The 21,860-nt window shown below is 49.6% G+C and overlaps 1 protein-coding gene across 1 annotated transcript in view; it reads right to left on the reverse strand.

The window, feature by feature from the left end:
- TENT4A (terminal nucleotidyltransferase 4A) overlaps nt 1-21,859 on the reverse strand; it is a gene marked incomplete at its 5' end in the record, with an annotated part of 48,096 nt that extends 26,237 nt beyond the window's left edge. Inside the window, one exon of the mRNA XM_046671217.1 lies at nt 21,471-21,859. Coding sequence (XP_046527173.1) covers nt 21,471-21,859 — 389 coding nt within the window. The remainder of the gene's footprint in view (nt 1-21,470) is intronic.
- Between the last annotated feature and the right edge of the window lies 1 nt (nt 21,860).

Consider the following 21,860-nt stretch of genomic DNA (forward strand, 5'->3'; position numbering starts at 1 on the left):
GCCACTTCGCATCCCACCTCATAGAAAGCAGCGGGCTTACAGAGCAGGATCAGTGTCTCTGGGTACAGGTAATGACACCAGGCCCTAAAAGCCAACACAAGTGAGGACACACAGACTAAGGATGCGGCCACAAGGAGAGGAGAGATGGGACCCACGTGTTCTCCAGCAGGGGCTCACAGAACCTCCTAGGATGATGGACTGTTCGGTAAGTGTGGCTGTTGAGCACTTGAAATGTGCCTAGTGCAACAGAGAACCTCAATTTTTAATTTCACTTAATTTAAATCTAAATAGCCATGTGGGCCTAGTGGCTACTAACTCAAACGGCGCAGTTCTGGCTGCTGCTCCCTTAACTCAACCCGAGATAGCTGAGCAGCGCTAACCTCAATAGAAAGCTGACACATGCAGCCCACAAGAACACATTTCTTGAGGTTTTTCCGAAGTGGACGAATGGGCTCCCACCTCTCCCAGAGGCATGGCAGCCTAGGAAATAAGATGAGGCTCCCCCGAGGGAGGCCTGACCCACGGGCCCAAGAGGAGCACACCCTCCCCCACCCACACCCTCTCCAACGGGAGACCAGGTCAAGACAGTACGTCCTAAGGCTCTCTTCTCCAAATTTTCCCTGAAATAAACACTTTAAAATCTTAGGGCTAAATGTGGACAAATAAGAGCCATGTCTGTCAAAATGAAGCATTATAGGTCTTGATATAAACACATACTTTCTGCTAGATTTACAAAAATATGGTTTAATAGCTTAACAAGATGTTAGTAACAATAGTGCCTGATTAGGGCATTTTCCAAAGTAACCGATGTAATTGTGGAACTGAGCAAAGACTATTCTTCCATCATCACTAAAATGCACTCATTTTTCCTTAACACTTTAACGTATCTGAAATTGGGATGCATCTTTCAACCAACGGCTGAGCACAGATCCGTTTAAAATTAAACGTTTTCTCTCCTCATGGAACATTTCAAAGTGGCACGTCTTTTATGGTCAACTGATCTACAGGAAGTTGTCTGTATGAAGTTTATACTTCTGACCAACAAAAATGACAATTTCAAACGGTCAATCTTTTTCAAGCAATGGCACGTCAGATCCAACAACTAGGGAATTAGAAGTTGACCATAAGGCATCTTGAGGAGGCAGCAAGAGTGACAGGGAGGACTCACGGGGATGTGAGGCCTATCCTGACACTCCCCAGCTATGTGGCCGTGAGTGAACTCTGGAAAACTCTGTACAACACAAACTTCCAACTGAGCTGAGGAGCCGAGCGTACACGCTGCTGTGAGGTCGAGAGAGAAGGACGGGGGAGCAGAGCTTCCGACTGCCTGGTGGTGGCAGCTTTAGCCCCATCCTAAGTTGTGCCATCAGTCTGGGCATGCACAGCAGGAAAGAAGGTTTGTTGTCACGTGAACAGAAGGAGCACTGCAAGCAGTGGGACGTATGGACGCAGCCCGCCTGTGATGGCCTGTCTCTGAGAAGGGGACACTGAGACACTCCAGCAGTGGCTACTGGCCCACACAGATCAGGTGCAACTCTGAGATTCAACTTGGAAGGATCTCAGATTGACGCATCACAAGGGAGCAAGCCTAGAACGATTCATTTTCTAGTTAAAGAAAGATGGAAATGGTGAGACCAGAATTTTCAGAGAATTTTAGTTTTAATCATGAAACTACTACAAAACAGACTTCTGAAACATTTTCTAGTTTACTTTTACACTAAATATTAGAAAACAAAATTCTTTGACAAAAGGCATTTCTCATCTACAATCACTCTAAAGGGTCCAAACCCCTTCAGAAGGTAACGACCGACTTCTCGATTTTTAGTACATTTCTCAAATTAATTTCTGCTTTCAATACCAAATATCAAGATCAGCAACGTTTTGGCATCTAGCTTAGTATCTGTTTTATGGTTGCTGTAAATATTTATGAAATCCAACTCAATGAGCTATTTTAAAGAATGAAAGACCAAATATTCAGTTAGAGAACCAAACTATCTAATCAGATAGCTAATAAAGCTATCGATGAAAACAGATGACCTATTGGAGGATGAGTTTTGATTTCAGAAGCTAAGCTGGCAGGGTCTCAGGGTTCCCAACTTTATCCAAACCTGAATCAAAGCCACGAGGAGCCGGTGGGCTCTGAAGGCGTGCCAGGCAAGGCAGCCCCACCCCTCCCTGGGTGCTCAGCCTCCCCACCAGGAACACTTGGCATCCAGGCCCACTCCCAGCACAATCTCTAAGTTGTTCAAAGGTGACTTCATTGTACTTGACCAAGGGGGACAGGCAGATGTGCCGCAGCAGGTAAAGGACATAAAGAAACAAGGGGCCTGAAGCTAGGACAACGAAATGTACTTAAAATAAAACAGAGTGGAAAGAAAAGGGGCAAAAGTGGTTAATGATGCTCATCTGCAAGGGGGCGTTCCGCAGTCTGTCTGTCCCCTGGACTTTCAATCCCCTGGCTGCTTCTAAGGAAAGTGCCGGTCAGAGGCCAGAGTTCATTCACCGCTTTCTTGAGGGAAAAGAGAAGCCAGATGAATAAAGGAACCTCCTCCCATGTGGTTACAAGAAGTGTAGGACTTGAACCCACTAAATACGAGCCGTGCTCTGAAGCGCTAACATGCCCAGCTTTCCCAGCTCACTCTCAACACTGGTCCCCACAGTCCCCAACCCTCCTGCTAACCATGTGTTGCGGTGTTTAAGTTAACATCTTCCATGAACCTGGTCAATTCTATACGCTTGGGGGAAACCAGGCTTTTCCATCCCAATGTAAAATGGAATAGAAAATACTAGAAATTGTCTTCAACTGTCAATTTATTCTCTCCCTCCAACTTTTCTTAAAACCTTCAAAAGCCTTGAAAAGCCAGTGGTTTCTCAGAAACTGGAACTCCCTCCCCTCAGCTCCACAATGTTCACTGTCAGCATTTTTGCCAAAAACAATGCCTTAGTGAAAGTATTTGGAGGTGACTACTGGAGGTTCCCCGATTTTAAAGCAGGCTTTGATGCACTCACAGCGAGGCGATGGATTCAGGCTTCACCCCACTGGACAGACAGGCCTGAGTTAGCATCCCTCTCTCCACTACCTGGCAAGAGCGTGCTGCTAAGCGAGTGGCAAGCGTGGACGTCACAAGGGCATGAGCGAAGCACTTCCAGCTTTGGCGGGGATGATCCTCTTTTAAGTTCCTGTTTACTGATACAGTTAATGAGCTAAATATAAGTCATCTTTAATTACATTACAAGGCAATTAATATCTGCACCAATTAGAAAACCTTGAATCAGGCTTTCAAAGGTTATTATTTTTTTTTAATCTAAGTGCAAAAGTGGAAGGAAACTAAATGAAACTGCAAATTAGAAACCTCCCGTGTTTCCAGAGAGTTCCTGATGTTAACGTGGCAGCTGCTAAGCCGGGGCTCTCATCAGCCTGCCTTCAGAGCCTGCACCTCAGCTTCTTGCCACTGGGTCAGAGGCCTACTGTGCACCTGTCTCTCTTCAGAGGGGCTGTGGACAAAGCTGCACAGCTTGTGGTTTCAAAATGTTAATGGAAGAGTGAGGCCTTTGGGAAAAGCTGCTGCACAGGAGGGGCCTGAGAGCTAAGCCAGAGACAGGAGGAGGAGCAGGCAAGAACTGGGGTGGGAGGGCAGTGCTGCTATGGGGCAGGCCAAGGCCAACCCAGGGTTAAAAAAGGCTAAGACCAGGGCCACCTCTGTGTCCTGGTGGTTAATTTCACCATGCTTTGCCTCAGCGGCCTGGTTTTGCAGGTTCAGATCCCAGGTGCAAACCTACACCACTCATCAGCCATGCTGTGGTGGTGACCCACATATAAAACAGAGGAAGACTGGTACAGATGTTAGCTCAGGGCTAATCTTCCTCAGAAAAAAGAAAAAAAAAGCTAACACCAACCAGCATTCACAAAATAGCCAGGACAGAAGAGCTCTGCAGTTTTAGAATCATCAATGCAGTGACTGTGATGCATGCAAATTCAGCTCCCAGCAAAAGTGGAGCTTTCTCCACTCCTTCCCTCCAAGACCCCACCTGGGATCAGTCACATTGAACCCCGGCCCAGGGAGATGTCCAGGGCCTTTCAGAACCTAATCTGAAGGCAAGCAGAGGGAATGACACCCTTCCACCCTAGCAGAGCAAATGCAACACCGTAAACGCCAAAAGCCCTGGGGCCACTCAGAGGCCAGAGAACCACACAATCTTCTCTTCGCCACAGAACAGAAAACCTGGAGCTCAGATATCAGCAGCTTACAATTAAGCCACGGCAAAAGGATTTAATCTAATGCCTTTCTTCTGAACCAACTGCTGGAGAAGAAAAGACGTGCTGATACGGTTTCTATACAGAGAACTCTGGTGAGGCACCAGAAGCTTCCCAGAGAACAGGAAGAAGCCAACTGCACATTTCAGAGACTGAGGGTTAGAACTCCTCAGAGCCATCATTGTGCCCTTTGCATTACAACCCAAGAACCACCCAGGTCCAAGCTGGAGCAAACCAGCAGGAAGCACCCCACCTGCTCAGCACATCCTCACCCATCGTGGGCAAAAATGACCAAAGGGCCTCAGCCTCCTGACGCCGGTGTCCTAAGAAACCCACAACGCAGTCCAGGACCCCCGACACTCTGGAAGAGCTCACGGCGGGGAGAGCTGCTTGGGCTCAAGAGGAGGCCAAAAAGGCACCGCGCTGAGCCGCGTGTGCTGGCTCCCTCCTGCACTGGCTCGGGCCACTTGCCACCCGGCCTTGCATGGCAGCCACAGCACAATTACAGACCACTGAAGGCCACCTCCAGGGTGCTCAGAGGGAACCAGACCCAGGGCCTCGAGCCTTGCCTGTGAGCTCAAGCAGCTGGATCACTTTTGAAATGAAAAGAGCTGTATTTTCTGTCATCTTTCCAGAGATCCTTACCATCAATGGGAAGGTGAGCTGGGATAATCTCTTGAGGCAGCCTGACGTTAGAGTCTGAAAACATTAATTCTCTGGCATACGACAAAATACCATCCACATTACCAGAATTTTCATTACAGCCTCCCAAATGGTCTTGGAAGCTAATACTATTGTCTCCACTTCACAGATGAGAAAACTAAGTATTATATATATATATATATATATAAAGTATTATAAAACTAAGTATTATATATATATATATATATATAAGTTGGTAACTGGCCCAAGATCACACAACCAGGACTCAAACCCAGAGCCGTGTAGCTCTCGACCTTGAGCGTTCAGCCACACAGCTAGGAAGTCACATTCAGGAGGTGACCTGACATACAGAAACACGTGTGGAAAGTCAGTGTGGGCCCTTTACAAAGAGTGAAAGTTGTAAACATAACTAATTATTTAGGAAATACCGTACATCCATACAGTATTTAAAAATTGTGTGAAAGAGCCTTTCAGGGACAGGAGGAACCACTATTTAGAATTAGATTTAACAAAGAAATACAAAATGACACCTTTGTGACATATTTAAAAGGAGCATTAAAAATAACAAAGATATGTTCAAGTGTTAACAAGAAAATGGGTAGTTTCTTTTCTGTCTTTTCCAAATTTCTTCAATAAGTGCATTATTGCTTTTATAATCATAACCAAAAAAAAGTGCTATCATTTCAGCTTTACTAACTGACACTGACTTCACCTCCAAAGGTCAAAGGGCAGACGACAAGTGTGCTTAAGTCTTCTTTGAGACTCTGGCCTTCTTCAACCTTCACCTTAAGGCAAATCAGCATGGGCTTTTCCTTCTGGCTCTGTCACAGCCCCCAGGCGAGCCAGGCCCGGCATCTTGGAGGTGCTGGGAGCTCCTCCCGTGACTCTGCTCAGCTCCGAGGTCCAGCAAGGCTAGATGGCTCCTTCATCGCTCAAGTTCTGGTTCTAGTGCCAATTCAAGTCACTGGTTTAGGAAGCTACCCCAGAATGCAGCATACATCCCCCCAAAAGACAGGGCTCCTTAAAAAACTACCCCACAATCCAAGAAAAAGCTCTGCAGCTGCAGAAGACTAAACCCAGACGAGACCTGTGTGAGGAAGAGGTGTTCTCACAAGCACCCCAACTCTCTCCGGCCACACCACACCAGGTACAGCTAACAAGCTTTCTCTACTGGGCCAGCTCTCCCCAAAGGCACGGCTGCTGGAGGGCTGTGTTGAGTAGGACTCTGAGGCTGCATTCAGACTCAGTACGAAAAAACTTAAAATTCATTAGTGATACTATCATATCAATATTCTTTTTATTAGCTGACGTTTACCACCTGCTTGCTCTGTCCAGGCACGTATGACACACTTCACTGAGCATGATTCTGACAACCACCATCATCCCCCATTTTCACACATGGCTGAGGGGTCAACCACCTGCCTGGGTCCCACGTCTGGTGTGAAGAGCTCAGGCATCGCAGCACTTCAACAGCTGCCTCAGCTCCTGGAGTGTCCCCGCTTCCATCAGTCACCGCCCGCCCCCCCGCCTAACCTCCCCACGTCTGCTTCCTGCAGACCTCTAGAGCCCCCACACTCCATGGCCACCGAGTTCAGTTGCACCTTCCCCACTGGCTACTTGGCTGGCCTTGACCACTCAGCAGTGATGTCAGACATGCTCAGCCTCTCAACGGAGCCAGTGCCCCAATGGGACAAATCGCCCCAAAGCCCCTCAGGGCAGGTAAGCCTCTGTGTGTGTGTGCCAGTCAGGGCAGGTAAGCCTGTGTGTGTGTGTGTGTGTGTGTGGGGGTGTGGGTGTGGGTGGGTGTGTGGGTGTGTGTGTGCCTCCGTGAGACCACCTGACAGAGGACATGCCGATCATGTTCCATGTCGCCAAGACTGGAACAGCACTTGGTAAAGCCTAACGGTGTCCAGTCCCATGCGGCCCACAGTTGTGCACACAGTGGGGACTCATCACCTTCCAGGCGCCAGTGCACCGCGGCCACACAAGAGCCAGGTCTACCCTGCACACCAGGGCATTAACATGCCTGAGAAGTCTACTGTACTCAAGGCTGTTTAACTTGGTTGTATCCAAAGGGAAGTCTGATCTACAATATCAGAAGAATACACACTAATGTAACTGTTAATTATCATAATTTCCTTTCCAGTCAATCAGCCAGGAATTTCTATCTAGTCTAAAGGAGGAGACAAGTCATTGGTACCAATCCTCCTTAGCATGAACCAGACATGTCACCTCCTAAAGTCTCAGGACAGGGGTTCAGGGGTCCTGGCTCAAGAGAGCAGGACAAGCACAGACCAACCTCCCAAGGCCCCACTAAGAGGACAGGTAAAAATTTTAAGGAAAAAGACAGCACAACAGTACTGGGAAATCACCAAAAATTGATAGGAAAGAACGTAATGGATCCATGGGTTTAAGTCAATATCGAAGTAGGGAAAGCAGATGTGACTCACTATTCTACAGCTATCTACTGCAAGCCTACTGCGTGGCAGGCTCTGCTCTGACATGGCCACAGAGTAACGAGCAAGACAACAGAAAATAAGGCCCTTGCTCTCGCTGAGTTTATGGTGGGGATGAGGAGGCATGGAGAGAGGAGTGAATAAATAACCAAAATAAACCAAGAAAGTATAGCATGCTGTGCAGATTCCCAGTGGTGGCCCACGGCTGTCTACGTGGCTACTTAGGTTGGGCGGACAGGTATGGCCTCCTGAAGAGCTGGTACTGGAGCCAAGAAGCAGGGCAAGATGAAGCCAGACATGCAAACATCACGGGACAGTATTCTGGCAGAAGGAAGAGCAAGCTAAAGCCCCCAAGGCGGAGATGAACTTGGAAGGCTCAAGGACCAGAGAGGAGGTCAACATGGCACAGAGACCGGGGGAGCCCGAGTCTGAGCTCCCAGGAGTGAGAGTCGTCCATCCCCGAATGGGCCAACTTCACAGCAAACAAGAGCACCAGGCTTCTGAAAGGACAGCAAGGACCAGCCAGAAGAACTGAGCCCTGAGAAAGCTGAAATGCTTCGGGAGCAGACTCCAGGCCCCAAAAAAGGTGGCCCACCAACTCCCCCTAAGCCTCTCCTGTCCACCCAGGGGCCGTCAGGGCCCAGATGGTCAGCCTTTCAAACCTGCAGCCTGGGCTGAGAGTTCTCAGGTAAGGTGGAGAGGGCTCAATGAACATACGCAGGCTACATCAGCGCAAAGACAGCCTATGAGGTCGGCCCCGGCAGGGGAGGCAACCCCGTAAAGAAGCCAAAGCTAAAAAAAAGAAAGAAAAGGAGGAACCCAGTACAGAAGAACTCACAAGTTGCAGATCAGGAGAAACCCACTACAGTGCCTTGTTCTATGGGAAACCTTGGTAAGAACATGTCAATAAAAGCAGGGTTAAAAGATGACAAAGAGCAACTTGAGAGGCCAGGGGAGCTACTGTGCTAAGGGACAGACTGAGAACCAAAGCAGGAAGAGCCTCTTTGAATAAGACGGACAGAGAGGAAAAGAAAATGACCCAGTCATCCAAGTAGAGAAGCTCAACGGGGAGGGACAGAGACACGCCCATCAACAAGATGAAACCAGCAGTGTGTGGAAGCGTCGACAGAGGACCACATCCCTAAAGAGAAGGCAGAGTCCGGTCTGTGGGTGGAAGGGCAGCTGTGTCCAAGAAGAACTCACGCCAGGGCCGATGCTGAGACAGACGCTGCAGAAAGGATGGGGCCTGGACGAGAGAAAGGCTTCGGACAGGCAGTTAATCAAAATAAAGCCCCTTCACTGAAGGGGGAATTGGTCTTGCGTCAGATTTGTCCACAACACTCAAGGCCAGAGACACGGGGCCCATGCAGAGGCTGCGAGGCAGAAACCTGTGATCCAGGCACACAGCAGGCTTCAGGGAATATGGCGCCAATTAGCTCTTATTTAAAAACTTGACTACTCCACACACACAGGACGACACTGACAGCGGCTCCACATGCAGACGCGGTGAGTAAGTCGAAGGACAAGTCCGATGGCTGCCTGGGCCCCAGGCGGCTCAGCAGGCCTCGGTGCGAGGACCACAGGCACCCTTGTGGCAGTGGAGCAGGGTGCAGGGTCAGAGGCAGAGGAGCACTGACTGCCGAGGTGCGAAGGCGGTGCTGACCCTGCAAAGCTGACAACAGCACACAAAGGCAACAAAGACCGCACTGCACCTGTAAGCTCCGCGAGGAAACACACACCCCCAGTGAAGCCCACCAGAAACATGGGCTACACAGAGAACATCGAAATCCAAGGAGTCCCTGTGAGAGTCCTGGTGCCAAGCATGAAGTCCATGTAAACACAGAACCAAGACTAATCAATAGTAAACAGTGGGGTCCTGTGTTGAGGCAGGATTCACAGAATCGTCAGGAATCTGGACCACCTGGGGTCAGTTCTGTCCTGCTGCTTTCCAGCTACGAGAACTTGCAGGACCCTCACTGGCTCTGTGCCTCAGTTTCCTCATGTGAAACACAAGGATGCTGATGCTACTGCCCCACATGGCACTGTCAGGAGGACTTCATGAATCCAGACGGAGTACTGAGGATATGGCCTGGCCCTCAGTAAGGGCTCAACAAATGGCAGTGATTATAACTACAGAACAAAATACAAATGCTTAAGTCATGGTGACAAATAACACAATGCAAATCAGGAGGTGGGAAGATAGAGAAAAGTCTTAGCCTTCTTGGGCTGCTGTAACAGGATACCATAGACAGCGCAGCTTAAGTAACAGACACGCATTTCTCCCAGTTCTGGAAGCTGGAAGATCCGGGTGCCAGCACAGTTGGGTTATGGTGAGGGCCCTCCTCCTGGATGCAGCTGGCTGCCTGCTCTCCGTGTCCTCACATAGCGGAGAGCAAGTGAGCTCTGGCCTCTCCTTACAAGGGCACTAATCCCAGGATGAGGCCCCACCCTCACGACCTCCTCTAATCACCACCCGAAAGCCCCATCCCCAAACACCATTACGCTGGGGGCTGGGGCTTCAACACACGAACCTGGGGGGACACCATCCAGTCCATAGCAAGAGCCAAATCTCCACCCTACATAGCAGCAAGAAAATCAATAAGGTTTCATTAAAACTTTCATGGATTTTTTTTTGCACTTTGCTACTTAAGTTTTTTATCATCTTTTTTATGTTCTTAGACTCAGTGATCTCTCTCAGAAACCAGTATTTCCATCTGAGGTTGAACATTACTTTCACTGGCAAGTGAAATTAATAACTTAGTAAATTGTATTTAAAGACAACGTGAATTGTCATGGAAGTCCTGCTGCTGCTCAACCCACGTGTGCATCCACACACCGGCTTAGAGAGAGGCCTGCAATGGCGGTCACCAAATCCCACTCTGGTTCCTTCTGGGGGGTGGGACTGATGACTCTGAAGCCTTCTACTTTTTTTAATACGAATCTGTTTTATGAAAACAATTATCATTATTTAAAAATCAGCCTAAAGCCCACTTTAGAGAAATTATCTCTAACTTTAAAGGGATTAGCACACCCAATGGTAAGAGGCATGGCATCACGCAGTGGTGCTCACACTGGCCACCTACAGGAGCCACTCGCCAACTGTGGGGCAACAGCACCAGGGCCTCTGCTTGGTTTGTGAGATCCTTCTGGGAGGTCAGGGCAAAGCACCCACGTTTGGGGTACCTGAATTGTTCAGAGACTGGGCAGAGTGTCATAGTGACATCTGCACCCCCTCCTGAGCTGTCATCTCTCCACCCGGAGCCCGGAACTCACCGTACCTCAGTGTTCTCTTCCTATCACTATGCCTCTTGGACAATTCCCGCTTTGCTCCCCGTGTCCAGTGGTTAGAGAAAGTCTGTGGCACGCATCTGCCTGGGCTCCCATGCCGGCCCTGCACCTACGGCCACCTCACCGAGCCTCACTCCCTCTTCTGCACTGTGGGAGGACAAAGGCCACTGCTTCTCCTGGGAGGGCCACGGGTGCTGCACGAAGGGGCGAGCACTCGGCAGGGCCAGCAACGACTATTACTGTGATGAGTGCTGAAGACCACTTGCTTGACAGGAACAAAGGAAAAGCTGAAGCACCCACCTGCAAAGACAGGCTCCGAGGACAGTGAGCCATTGCCCCAACCACAGGCCTTTCACTTCCTATAGTCTTACTCTAAAACCCATCCTAAAAAGGCCCTTTTTACTCCTAAGCTTCAGTTCATTCCAAGACTTAACCTGTGGCAATTCTTTGGAACTTGGTCTCAGTTCTATATTTTTATTTCTATCCGTCATGCTTGTACGTAGGTTTGTACGTTAGTCTCTTGTGAGTCAGTCTTTGATAGAGGCACAAACTTCAGATAAATTCACCATCTTTTTTTTCCCCATGATAATTTAGACAATACTTTAGAATTTCTTTGCATTTAAAAAGCCACACAAGGTATCCTCTTTTATATGTTGGTCACCATTTTGAGTTGTCTTCAATTTTTAAAAATCTGTTTGCTTAAATTTAGCCAAGACACCTATAACCAAAATACTCTTCATTATGTCGCACTACGGCTGCCATCTCTGCGAATTCACCAAGTTCTTGCTTCCCGCTCTTAACTCAAGTGCACCAATTCCCTTCTTGGGGAGACGGGGGAGGCAAGAACATGGGCCTTCTCGTCAAGCAGGCCTGCGTCCGGGCCCCAGCTCTTTATTTTCTAGCTGCACCTTGGGCAAGATGCTTACATCTACCAAGGCTTCATTTGTCTCTCTTTCAAATGAGTTTACTGTTGAGAAGAACTGGGAGAACACAGGTTCTGCACTGAAGGCAGTGCCTGACACCAAAGAGGCGGTCAGCAAACGCTCGCTCGGCCTGCTTTTGGTCTTTCAATTGTCTTCAGACAAACAGCACCTCATCAAATGCTCCATTTTTCATAGACTGCAACTTCTAAGAACAATCCAGATGGCAGGACTCCCGCTCCCTCCCCCACAACTCCCCTCCAGGCCACTTCTAGAATGTCTCAGGAAAGCAGGGACTTCAGTGTACTCCAGTAGCAGGACTGGCTGCCTGTCCCCGTCCCTCATTGCTCCCCCCTCTCCAGCATCTTTGTCATTTGACTGTCAAAGTCCTACAGGAGGACCTAGGTTCCTCCTCTCGCCCAATCCGCTCTCTCTGTAGGAAAGCAGAAAAGCAACTGGCCCTCTAGGGACACATTTAAATCAGGTCTGCAGAGTGAGGTGCTGACTCCCCCCCATCCCATCGCCACGCCTTGGGACTGTCTCCTCACTTCACACTGCTGGCAGCTCCCAACGGCAGCACTGGACTGACATTTCCAAGGGCAGCATGTTCTGCCAGACCACGCTGGCAGGTCTAGGCTTCGGTTTCCTGAGTGATGCTCCCCACTTCACGGGCCTGCTGTGAGACTCAGGGAGGAAACGCATGCAGAGAGCCGAGTCCCACAGAGCCCCAGGCACTGTGAGCCACTGTGGCTGCTACTGCCGCTCAAGTGAGGACACTGCCCAGCCGGGAAGAGGCTGTCGGGCGCGTCACTGACCCGGTGTGCAGCGTCGAGCCCTCCCTCTCCACGCTGCACCGGACACCGAGCCGGGAAGAGCCTGTCGGGCACGTCACTGGCCTGGTGTGCAGCGTTGAGCCCTCCATCTCCACGCTGCACCGGACACCGAGCCGGGAAGAGACTGTCGGGCACGTCACTGGCCCGGTGTGCGGCGTTGAGCCCCTCCATCTCCACGCTGCACCGGACACCGAGCCGGGAAGAGACTGTCGGGCGCGTCACTGACCCGGTGTGCAGCATTGAGCCCCTCCATCTCCACGCTGCACTGGACACTGAGCCGGGAGCCATTCCCCCTTCCACTCCACTGTGAACCTACTTCATGCTTGATGTGTTATTCAAACAGCAGCCCTCTGAAAAGGATTTACACTAGAAACTCAGAAACACAATTTCTAGAGCTTTCCAGTGGTACCTTGCTGAGTAACACAGCTTTGGCTGTTGTTTGAATTTGGATTTATTTAGACAACAATTCTTGAGTCATACACTGTGTTCTGAATGAAGAGTCTAAAGTTACTCCCGTTTTGTGCTGTCCAGACATAAGGCTATTTACATTTTAATTAAAGTTCAGTTCCTCAGTCGCCTTAGTCACATTTCTACTGCACTGGACTCACGACACCAGCGCTCTGCCCTCCTCACAGGCGCGCTAGCGGACGGTGCTGCTCTGGCTCGGTGCAAGGCGCCCTCCCGCACTCGTTTTCTCCACTATGCACAGAACACACGTGAGAAGCTGCAAAGAGCTCCGAGAAATAACACAACATCCACCCCTTCTACTATGCGAACAGAATGACAACAAAATCCTAAATGACTTTAAACAAGTTATTTATGGCAACAGCCACCTGATAAAATATATCAGGAGTACCAGTAAAGCTCTGGGAAGAGTAGATTCTTATTTAAAAACTATAGAACACACACTTAGGCATCATTTAAATGTTTAAAGATAGAAAAGTCTGTCTTGTTCAAAGGGAGAGGGTATTTCCGCAGCATCAGACTGGCCTCCAGCGGCCCACAGCCTTCCCAACAGACTCAGGGCTGCAGTCTCTAACAGTTTCTCCAAGAGAAAAGTTTTGGCCTGAGAGGCAAAATTGTCTGTATTTTCAAAAGCCAAGCAAAATGCTTTTTCTGTCCAGTTGGCCACAAGAACCACCTAATTTTTGGTTTCCATTTCCTCAGAGAGGAGAGGAGAAAAGAAAAGGAGTGGGCTTTCTAATTCCTGAATGACAATTCACACAATGTCCTCTCTCCTTTATTTAATATGCCCTGGGAGGCAGATATCATAGGCCCTGCGCCACAGGTGGCGAAACTGAGGCTCAGAAGTCAGAACCCAGGATGAAACTAGCCAAAACCAGACCTGTGAACCAGGCTACGTGAGTGCACAGTGCAGACTAACTGAGCAAGCTCAAGGCCCTGCGCAGGCCTCCCATGCCGAATGGATGCCAGCCGGAGGGCCAAAGCCAAACACAGGAGCAAGCTGACTTCTCATGCCCTTAAACTCCTGCATCCGGGCCTTCATTCAGAGCCCAGGAGTTCATGAATGTCAGGATCGCCTGCAATATCCCTCAAACACAGAAAGATATAAACCACTACATCCAAATGTGATCACTGAGAAAATTCACCCCCACCTGAACCCACAGGAAGGTCTGAATGGCTGTGCAGAGCAGCTGATTTGGGAACTGAAAAGAGCACAAAGCCACAATAAAGCATGTTGCTGATAATCAGACATTCTTCACCACGGGAAATCCGAACCGCTCCCTCCGGTGCACCCTGTCTGCGTGGAGGCGGATGAGCTCAGCGAAGGGACCATGGGGCCCAGAGGGGGATCCAGCCTCCAACGCCTCTTCCTTACCAGCACATGGAGCACACACCTCCGAGCCCAGCACATGCGAGAACCAGTCACAGGACACTCACCAGGTGGCCAAATGACAGGAGATTTATCTTCAGACTTTTCCGAGTTTTCTAACTTTTCATGGTTAGGTTTTAATTTCATAAGAAGAAAGACAGACCACTTACAACTAAATGGGGATGCCTTTCAAACACAGTATAGAAGTTTTTTGAGTGTTTTCTGCTTCTCCATTTATTATTGCAAGGTATAAAACTGGTTTAACCACACTCTTCAGGAAAGCATGCAGATAAATTGCAATAGATTTTACTTTATTCTGCACTTAAATAACTTCAGAGTTAGCAATCAAATCTTTAAAAATCCTAAGACAAACAACAAAAGTTATCTATAGCATTTGGTTTACTTAAACAACGTAGACCTGCCACCCCTCACGTGCTCATCTAAGCTGGCAGATCCTCTTTCTTTCTTTTTCTTTCTTTCTTTCTTTCATCCATCCATCCATCCATCTGACATTTATTTGGCAGCGGCTAGCATGGGCTTGGCGCTGGGAATGCAGGCTAAGATGCAGCTCCTCCTTCCCTAAGGGGATGCAGGAGAGCAGTGGCCAGTTTTCTAAGAGCAGCAGTACCTCCTCAGGAAGGGACAGAAGCAAGAACGTGTGGCAGTCTTCTTGCTCCTCCTGCAGGAGGCACAGTGCTCTGAAGAGGGGGTCCTAGGCAAGCCCCCACCTGCATTATCCTGGGCTGCAGAACAAGTGGTGTGGGGTCCTGTAAAGCAAAGACGGACTGCTATCTACTTAGAACTGGATTCCAGAGGGAACCTGGGAGGGTCACCAGCCACCCCCCACCCCCACCCAGCATAGGAAGGACACCTTTCCTAAGCCGGCCAATGCATGGTACCTCAAAAACAGGATTTTTCAATCACTATAATTTCCACGTATTCACTCACATGGCTGTCATGTAAACTTTTCTTAGATGACTTATTTTAAGAACAGTCTAGATGGGAGAGGGGCAGAAAGGCACTCACAGCCATAGTCACTCTGGTCGCCACTGAGTCCAGTGGTGACAACCAAGCCAGAGGACAGGAGCAGCAATCTGCGAGAGTCATCATGATGGGCTGGTGTCCAGTCAAGGGAGAGAAGCGTTGGAAAAGAAAACGACAACCTCTTCATCACCTGTTTCCCCATGACAAGGAAGTCTACCTACAGGAGAATGCCTGCAGGTGTGGCAGGCAGCCCCCAGAAGATTCCACACCCTAATCCCTGACCCTGTAGCCATGATGAAATCATCACCACTCCCATGAACATACTGTATGATTACATGTCCTTAAGATAGACAGTGACCTGGGTGGTCCTGACCCAATTACATGAGCCCTTAAAGCCGAGGGCTTCCTCCAGCTGGCAGACATGGACAGAGAGATTCAAAGCATCATTGCCGGTTTGAAGATGGAGGAGCCAAGCACTGCCAGTAACTTTAAGGAGCTGAGAGAGGCCCCAGCTGGTGGCCAACAAGGAATCAGGGACCTCAGTCCTACAACCTTAAGGAACTGAACTCTGCCAATAACAGGAATGAGGTTGCAAGAGGACCCTGAGCTCAAGACAAGAATGTAGCGGCAACACCTTGACTCCAGCCTGGTGAGAGCCTGAGCAGAGAACCCTGCCCAGCATGCCCAGCCTCGGGCCCACAGAAACTCGGAGACAATAAATGAGTGTTGTTTTAAACTGCTGAGCTTGTGGTCATCTGTTACACAGCAACAGAAAACCAGTGCAGCCCAGAAATCTGAGAGTAAGACGTTTAATTGTAGTATAAATCCCAAACTGTTGGGGAAATGCACCCCTGACCACTTGGGATGCGTATTTGCACTGGGGCAGGGGTCTCAGGCATCTGCCCCGATTCCCAAGATCACCTACTTGCCCTTACTCAGATGCCACATTCAGCAGCCTTCTGAGAGGAGAAACCCCTAACAAGCTGACCAGAGCCTTCCAGACGGGCCTCTCCACAGCCACTGGAAATTTCCAGGTGACACTGTGGCTTACACAGTCTCCTATGAATCTAGTTAGTATGATTCTGTCACCCCACTCCCATTAACCAGCATTCTGGCTGAATTATCAAAATCAAGTTTCTGAACTTGAACATCACTGGTTTTTTGTTTATTTGGTTTTTATTACAACCTTCTTTTACTCCATAACTATAAAAACAGATCCTAGAGCCAGCCCTGATGGCCTAGTGGCTAAAGTTCGGTGCTTTCACCGCTTCAGCGGCCCAGGTTCGGTTCCCAGGCGTGCAACCACACCACCCAACTGCCAGTAGCCATGCTGTGGTAGCAGCTCACATAGAAGAACTACAAGGACTTACAACTAGAATATACAACTACCACTGGGGCTTTGGAGAGAGAAAAAAAAAGAGGAAGATTGGCAACAGATGTTAGCGCAGGGTGAATCTTCCCCAGAAAAAAAAAAATCAGATCCTAAACCGTAATGACCTAATCAAAGAACAAAAAGTCCTCATTTTCTAAAGATAACTGTTATCCTTCCTCCCATAGGCCACCTACATGAATCCACTTAAAATGAGGACCAAAATTTCCTATTAAGTAGTGATCAAAAAAAGGTCTGAGACTTTTCCTTCAAATACAAATCTCAAAACTATGAAAAACTTACTTTTTACTTTAAAACATTTACTTGAAAATTACCTGAAAAAGCACTAAGTCACAACATGCATTACTTCTAAGAAGCAAATGGCACTGCCTTTCTATGAAAAGCTCACAGCAACTAGAGGGGTCTGCCTTACCCCACAATGACTTCTACAGCATGAGCATTAAGAAGGTCGTCTTTTGCAAAAACATTTGAGGCTTCTAGTTTTCCAAAAGACCCCCCACACACACATCTCCAGCCTATTTAATACTCCAGTCCTCCTTTCCCAAAGTGTCAGTCCTGCCCTCCTCGTCGGCAGCCCCTTCACCAAGTATCGGCAGTCCTAACTTTGCCCACCCTTGTGTGTCAGTCGTGGTGTAACTGTCCCCAACTCCATCACAGCCAGCCTCTTACGCTGGATTTTCAGTTCCACTCTGCGGAGAGACTGGCCATGGTACAATGGGCAGGAACAGCGATGCTATTATAGAGCAAGGAGGAGTGTCTGAGCGGGAGCTCATTTCATAAATGGTCAGTGCGGCAGCAAACACGTGCATGGGGTGATCATTCCTACCTCCCTTAGACCTTTGGCCCAAGTGTGCCACCACCACCTTTTCAGGCAGATCTCACAATAACCTCTCCAATGTGTCCCGTGACGTTTACAGAAAGAGATAAGGATGAGAGAAAGACAACTAGTGAGATGACAGCAGGCCCTGCTGGGCTTTTTCTTGTGCCCTCCCACCTGGTCCCCATAAGAATGCACTGGGAGAGCTCACATTTGCTCTACTTTAGAGAGTGCCAAGTCAGGCTGGAGCCACAGAGGGAGAGCAGGGATCCTGGATGCTCCTTCAGGCTCTGACTCCCTCAGAAGAGAGCGAAGAGAACACACACGGAGTTCGAAAGAACCCACACCCAGAGTCCTGAGGCTCGTGGCTGACCGCGTCCCATGAATAACGTCTGCGACGGTTTCTCACAAACTTCAGAAAAAGAACGGAATTTTCTTTGGGGGAACAGATGTCAAAATATTAAATACTGTCAAAGGACCTGCAGAAAGGACGCTGCATATGACGGCTGCACGCTGCAGCATGCTTCAGAGGACAACCTGGGAAAGGCCGAACCCTGCACTGCAGCCTGGTCAGGGCCCGGGACGGCAGGTGTCAGCCAGGGGCCTGGGTGCCTGCCTCCTTCATTACGCTCTTCCTGGGGCTCTACAGGTTGCCACTAAGGGTGGGGCAAGGTATCTGAGGTCCACGCTTCCGCCCTCACTTCTGCAGAACTTTTCTTTACCTTTAACCTGAGGAGGCTTCCGAAGCTGCTGAGACTGACCAGGGCCAAGTAACAAAGCACTGCTGGGTCAGGAGGGAAGAAATGCAAGAGAGGCAGCAGTCAGAGGCCAGGAGATGCAGGGCTGCGAGCCTGTCCACACACCTGCCTGCAGCTGCAGGTCAGGAGCCCAGGTAGAGAGCACATCTCACACTGTTCCCAAAACAAAAGTTTGAGACTTCAACGAAAAAAATGGAAGAACTAGGGTCAATGGCAGCTCCAAAGCAAGCATTTCACCTTCTCCATTCCAAAGGTTCTGGCACTAATCACTATCTTCTCTCACCTGCTTTTTCTTCATCTTACTCAAAGAGGAAAGCAGACTGGCACTCTCGACCAGGCAAAGTTTCCAAGGGCAGGAACCTCCTCCTCAGAAAAAAAAATAGTGCAGGCTGCTGTATGGGCCACCAGGCAAAGGCCCAGCTGGGTTCCATTGATGCTACTCAAACTCCCGCCACACCAGGCAACTGTTTATCCTTCCTTGAGGACTGCAGACAGTCCTTCCAGAAACGCCTGTCCTCGGACTATACAGTAAGTCCGTACAGCTTCTCATCAATAAGGTCCTTTTCTATTGGCCAGGCCAGGCTCTTTTTTCTCAGTTCTTTCCCTTTCTAAGGCACAAGCAAAAGACACTTTGGTGGCCTTCCCCATCACTCTGGGTAAGACAGACCTATTTCTTGATTCCAAAAGGTTAGGTCCAATAATCCTAGCAGGTCCATGGAAACGATCCTTAAGGACACCGTCCTCCTCTAATCATAGGCATGGCTCAACCGCTACTCGATTTACTACTTCCTCCTCCCTGTCCCCCTGAAACAGCAGTCTGCTGGAGGAATGGGGAGTGGTGAACCAAGCAGAGGGCACCCTACCCTTCCAGGCACCAGCAGGCAATCCTAGCAGGTGCCTCCTCTAGACCGAGATGGCCGAAAGCAGGTATTCTGAGGGCAGTACACACCTCCCAGAGAGAGGAAAGGAAGGGTGGCCAGCAAAAGAGAAAACAGGAGCATTAACATGAGCATCCCTGCCAGGATCCCTCATTAGGGGGGTTAAATCACAGACCTCCTGGCTGCCTCAGAGCCACTCTTAGCCCCATAAGACCTCTGAGCTGGGTTCTAACAGGCCGGCAGTGGGGTGCGGTAGGACCCTAACAGAGAGGGAGAGCAGCCCCCAGGCAGGGCCCAGAGCAGCAGCACTCTGGAGATGTGCTGAGTTTCAGGATTCAGTCTTCAACGTAAGGAGGATAAGGGAGGTGCCATCACAGGGTTCCAACAGGGTGAGACTGGACCAGACCTGCTGGTGACAAGATCACCCCACTGGCAATGCTAGGAAAGGCCCAGAAGGGGGCGAGAGTGCATGAAAGACGACCACCTCAGGCTATGAGGCACCTCCACTAGAGGTGACCACAGTCCGCATGAGGGTGACAAGGATGAAGTACAGAGAGACTGGACACAATGTGATGAAATGCAGGAGACAAGAGAGGGGGAGAGGAGTGAGATCTGCACACCTGGACCAATGGTGCTCATGCGTGCTGGGCAGGCAGCACTCACAAGGGAGGACCAGGTTATGGAGTCAAGATCATGAGACTGTGTGACTCCCACACCAACCCCTCCCCAGACCATAGCAAAGTACCTGGCAAGCAATGGACTCCTTTATTAAGAAAAGTAACACTGAAGCCTGCTAGAAACCTATGGGTGAGCTCCGAGAGGCTGAGTGATCGAGTGCTGTGCACAAGTGCAGGACGCTGCCACTGCCAAACACTCATGAAAGGAGGAGGCAGGGCTCTGGACTGTCTGGGCACAAAAATGCTCTAGAAGTGAAGACCACTTGTCTATTTTCCTAGTGCTAAGACGCAGAGCCAATTCCAGTTACGTGGCAGGCTGAAAACCTGCAGATGTCCCCCAAAAACTCTTACGTATAACGTCATACATCAAGAAACTGCTCTCCACCGCTTCTTCTCAGAAAGTTCTACAAGTAAGAACTGGAGGGAGAGAGGGAAGAGGAGACTGGACTGGGCCCCTGCTTGGGTCTGAAGTGCATGCTCAGGCTTCAGGGAATTTACAAAAGTAACAGTTCTACTGGAAACCAGGTGCAACAAATTGCAGAACATGCAGCCATTACCGTGTATCACACTTTAAAACAGTATCAACTTAAGTGTTTTCTAACATACTTCAAAAGAGAATAAACAGACCTCTAAAAAGAGTTACTTTAAGAAGTAATCTCAACATTTAGCAATTGTGGCATTTGTAGGACTCCAATGTTTGTAACAACTCTAACACCCTGGGAAATCCTCAGGTTCGTTTGAGTCAGCATGCAACTGTGCAAGGGGAAGTCTATGATTTAAGCCCTGAAATACTGACAGAAGACCTAAGCACAAATGCTTTGTTTCTAGTGCTCAGAAAAGCTCAGTAAGGCAAAGGAGCCAGGTAGGGTAGCATTTGTACCTGAAAAGCCTCACCTGGGCCTGCTCCAATCCAAATACACACACCCACATTTTCACCAGTCCTTGCTGTCTGTAATTGCACTAAACTTAAACAGAATTTCTGATCCCTTGTATTTGATGTGAAAATACGTAAAGACGGCATCTTCCAAAAACTATGTGCTACAAATATTTTTATTTAAAACAGTAAAAAAAAAGTTTAACTGGTTTTAAAAAAAATTTGCATATGATGCTTTTCATGTTAATTTCAGCACAAAATTTAATCATAACATACCAGCCCCCTCCCAAAAAAAGCCACTTCTAAATTCACTGCTGGTTAGATTGCATCACTACCAAAAACCTAATCACGTTTCTAAAGGATTTTCTTAAAATAAAAAAAAAAAACAGTTAACATTTAACCAATATTTACCTTTATCCAAGTTCCTGGCAATACTAAAACAGTCTCCAACTTAACTTAAAAACGCCACACCTTTCTGCAGGCTACTTTGACAAAGGGTCCCTAACTTGTCTTGGGGGAGGGAAAGTATCCGATCTCCCTTTCTAGTTTCAAGAGGCAGAGAAGGGAAACGTCTGCACGAGTCGGATTCAGCGGCCCTTTCTTGCCCTGTTCCAGAATCCGCGCATATCACTCGTTTATAACAGGAGTTTGAAATTTCCAAAGATAAAAATAAATAAAAAGACACTCCAGGGCAGAGCCGGATCGTGGCCTCCAACATCCATCCGGGAAATACGAACACCCAGAGGATGGCCGAGCGCCCGGGGCACCCACGGCGGGGTCCGCGCACCTGGCAGGGAGGGGCGCGCGCCCCCCACCCCGCGCCCGGCCCCCGCGCGCACTCACCCCTGGATGCCCGGGCTGTAGGCGCGGCTCTTCCACGGCGTGCCGGGCCGCGGCGCCTGGGGCCCGGGGCCGCCCCCTCCGCTCAGCGCGGCCGCGCGGCTGCCCGACAGCAGGTAGTTGAGGCCGTACGTGCTGGCCTTGTTCTCGCGTTTCCGGCGGCCCGGGTGGAACTGGTGCGGCGGCGGCGAGCCGGCAGGCGCGGGCCCGCGCGGCCCGGGGTGCCCGTTGGCCGCGCCCGGGGCGCTCGGCGGGCCGTCGGCGAAGTGGAAGAAGGCTCCCCCGCGGCCGCCGCCCGCCCGGCCGAGCGAGGCGCTGCTCGAGGACGACGACGAGCAGCCGGGGCTCTCGGTGCCCGACTCGGCGTTGGACGAGGACGACGACGACGACGAC

This window comes from Equus quagga, chromosome 9, assembly GCF_021613505.1.
Source record: "Equus quagga isolate Etosha38 chromosome 9, UCLA_HA_Equagga_1.0, whole genome shotgun sequence".
In the NCBI taxonomy this organism is placed as follows: Eukaryota; Metazoa; Chordata; class Mammalia; order Perissodactyla; family Equidae; genus Equus; species Equus quagga.